This window comes from Jaculus jaculus, chromosome 19 (genome assembly GCF_020740685.1).
Source record: "Jaculus jaculus isolate mJacJac1 chromosome 19, mJacJac1.mat.Y.cur, whole genome shotgun sequence".
In the NCBI taxonomy this organism is placed as follows: Eukaryota; Metazoa; Chordata; class Mammalia; order Rodentia; family Dipodidae; genus Jaculus; species Jaculus jaculus.
The window spans coordinates 56,305,792-56,306,741 of NC_059120.1; the positions used below are offsets into that span (position 1 = coordinate 56,305,792).

Sequence of the window (950 nt, forward strand, 5' to 3'; positions counted from 1 at the left end):
GGAAGGGAGGGTACTTCTGGAAGGGGTAGAGGGTGGGATCGGGGAAAGCTACAAGGAATTAATGTCGTTTTTGCGTTGACAATTGACTTATTTGAAAGTGTGAAGTTCTTCTACTAGAATCATTGGGATTTTGGTCTCTGTAACTAGACTTAGGACTGGATGTTGCTCTTTTAAAATCTGATCACGATAGAGATATAGTATTGTGACTTCACAATGGGTTCTTCTGAATGTGAGAAGGTTGCTTTGGGCAAGATGAATTTAAAACTTCTGTGCTGTCTTCCAGCTGTATTCGGTTCCTGCCGAGATGTCCTGCCAGCAGAGCCAGCAGCAGTGCCAGCCCCCTCCCAAGTGCCCCCCCAAGTGCCCTCCCAAGTGCCAAACCCCCAAGTGTCCCCCCAAGTGTCCCCCGAAGTGTCCTCCCGCGTCCTCCTGCTGCAGCCTTGGTTCTGGGGGCTGCTGTGGCTCCAGCTCCGGGGGCTGTTGCAGCTCCGGGGGTGGCGGCTGCTGCCTGAGCCACCACAGGCCCCGCAGGTCTCTTCGACGGAGGCACCAGAGCTCGGGCTGCGGGGGCAGCAGCGGGGGCAGCAGCGGGTGCTGTGGCGGCAGCGGGGGCAGCAGCGGGTGCTGTGGCAGCAGCGGTGGCAGCAGCGGGTGCTGTGGCGGCAGCGGGGGCAGCGGGTGCTGTGGCAGCAGCGGTGGTGGCAGCAGCTGTGGCAGTGGCCAGCAGTCTGGCGGCTGCTGCTGACCTGGGCTGTGAAGACCCCATGGAGGACCAGTGTGGGTTGAAGACTCGCCCAGCTGGGGTCCTCCTGAGGAAGCACTTTCGGGGTGTCTCCCTTCACCCCACCTAAGCGCATCCACCATGAGGGCTCAAGGGCTCACCTCAGACTCCTTTGTCTTCTCCGAGCTCTCTGAAAGCTGTTGAAATTCAGATTTGAAGGCATTTCCCC

General features: G+C 58.9%; 1 protein-coding gene across 1 annotated transcript; it reads left to right on the forward strand.

Moving 5' to 3' along the window:
* Positions 1-304: 304 nt before the first annotated feature.
* On the forward strand, positions 305-745 carry LOC101599799 (late cornified envelope protein 1A-like). Its single transcript, XM_004667060.2, has one exon. It carries the CDS (start codon positions 305-307, stop codon positions 743-745), a length of 441 nt encoding a protein of 146 aa, XP_004667117.2.
* Positions 746-950: the final 205 nt, after the last annotated feature.

Bases quoted from the DNA above. Each gene is read 5' to 3' on its own strand.
- LOC101599799 (XM_004667060.2), top strand. From the start codon at position 305: ATGTCCTGCCAGCAGAGCCAGCAGCAGTGCCAGCCCCCTCCCAAGTGC.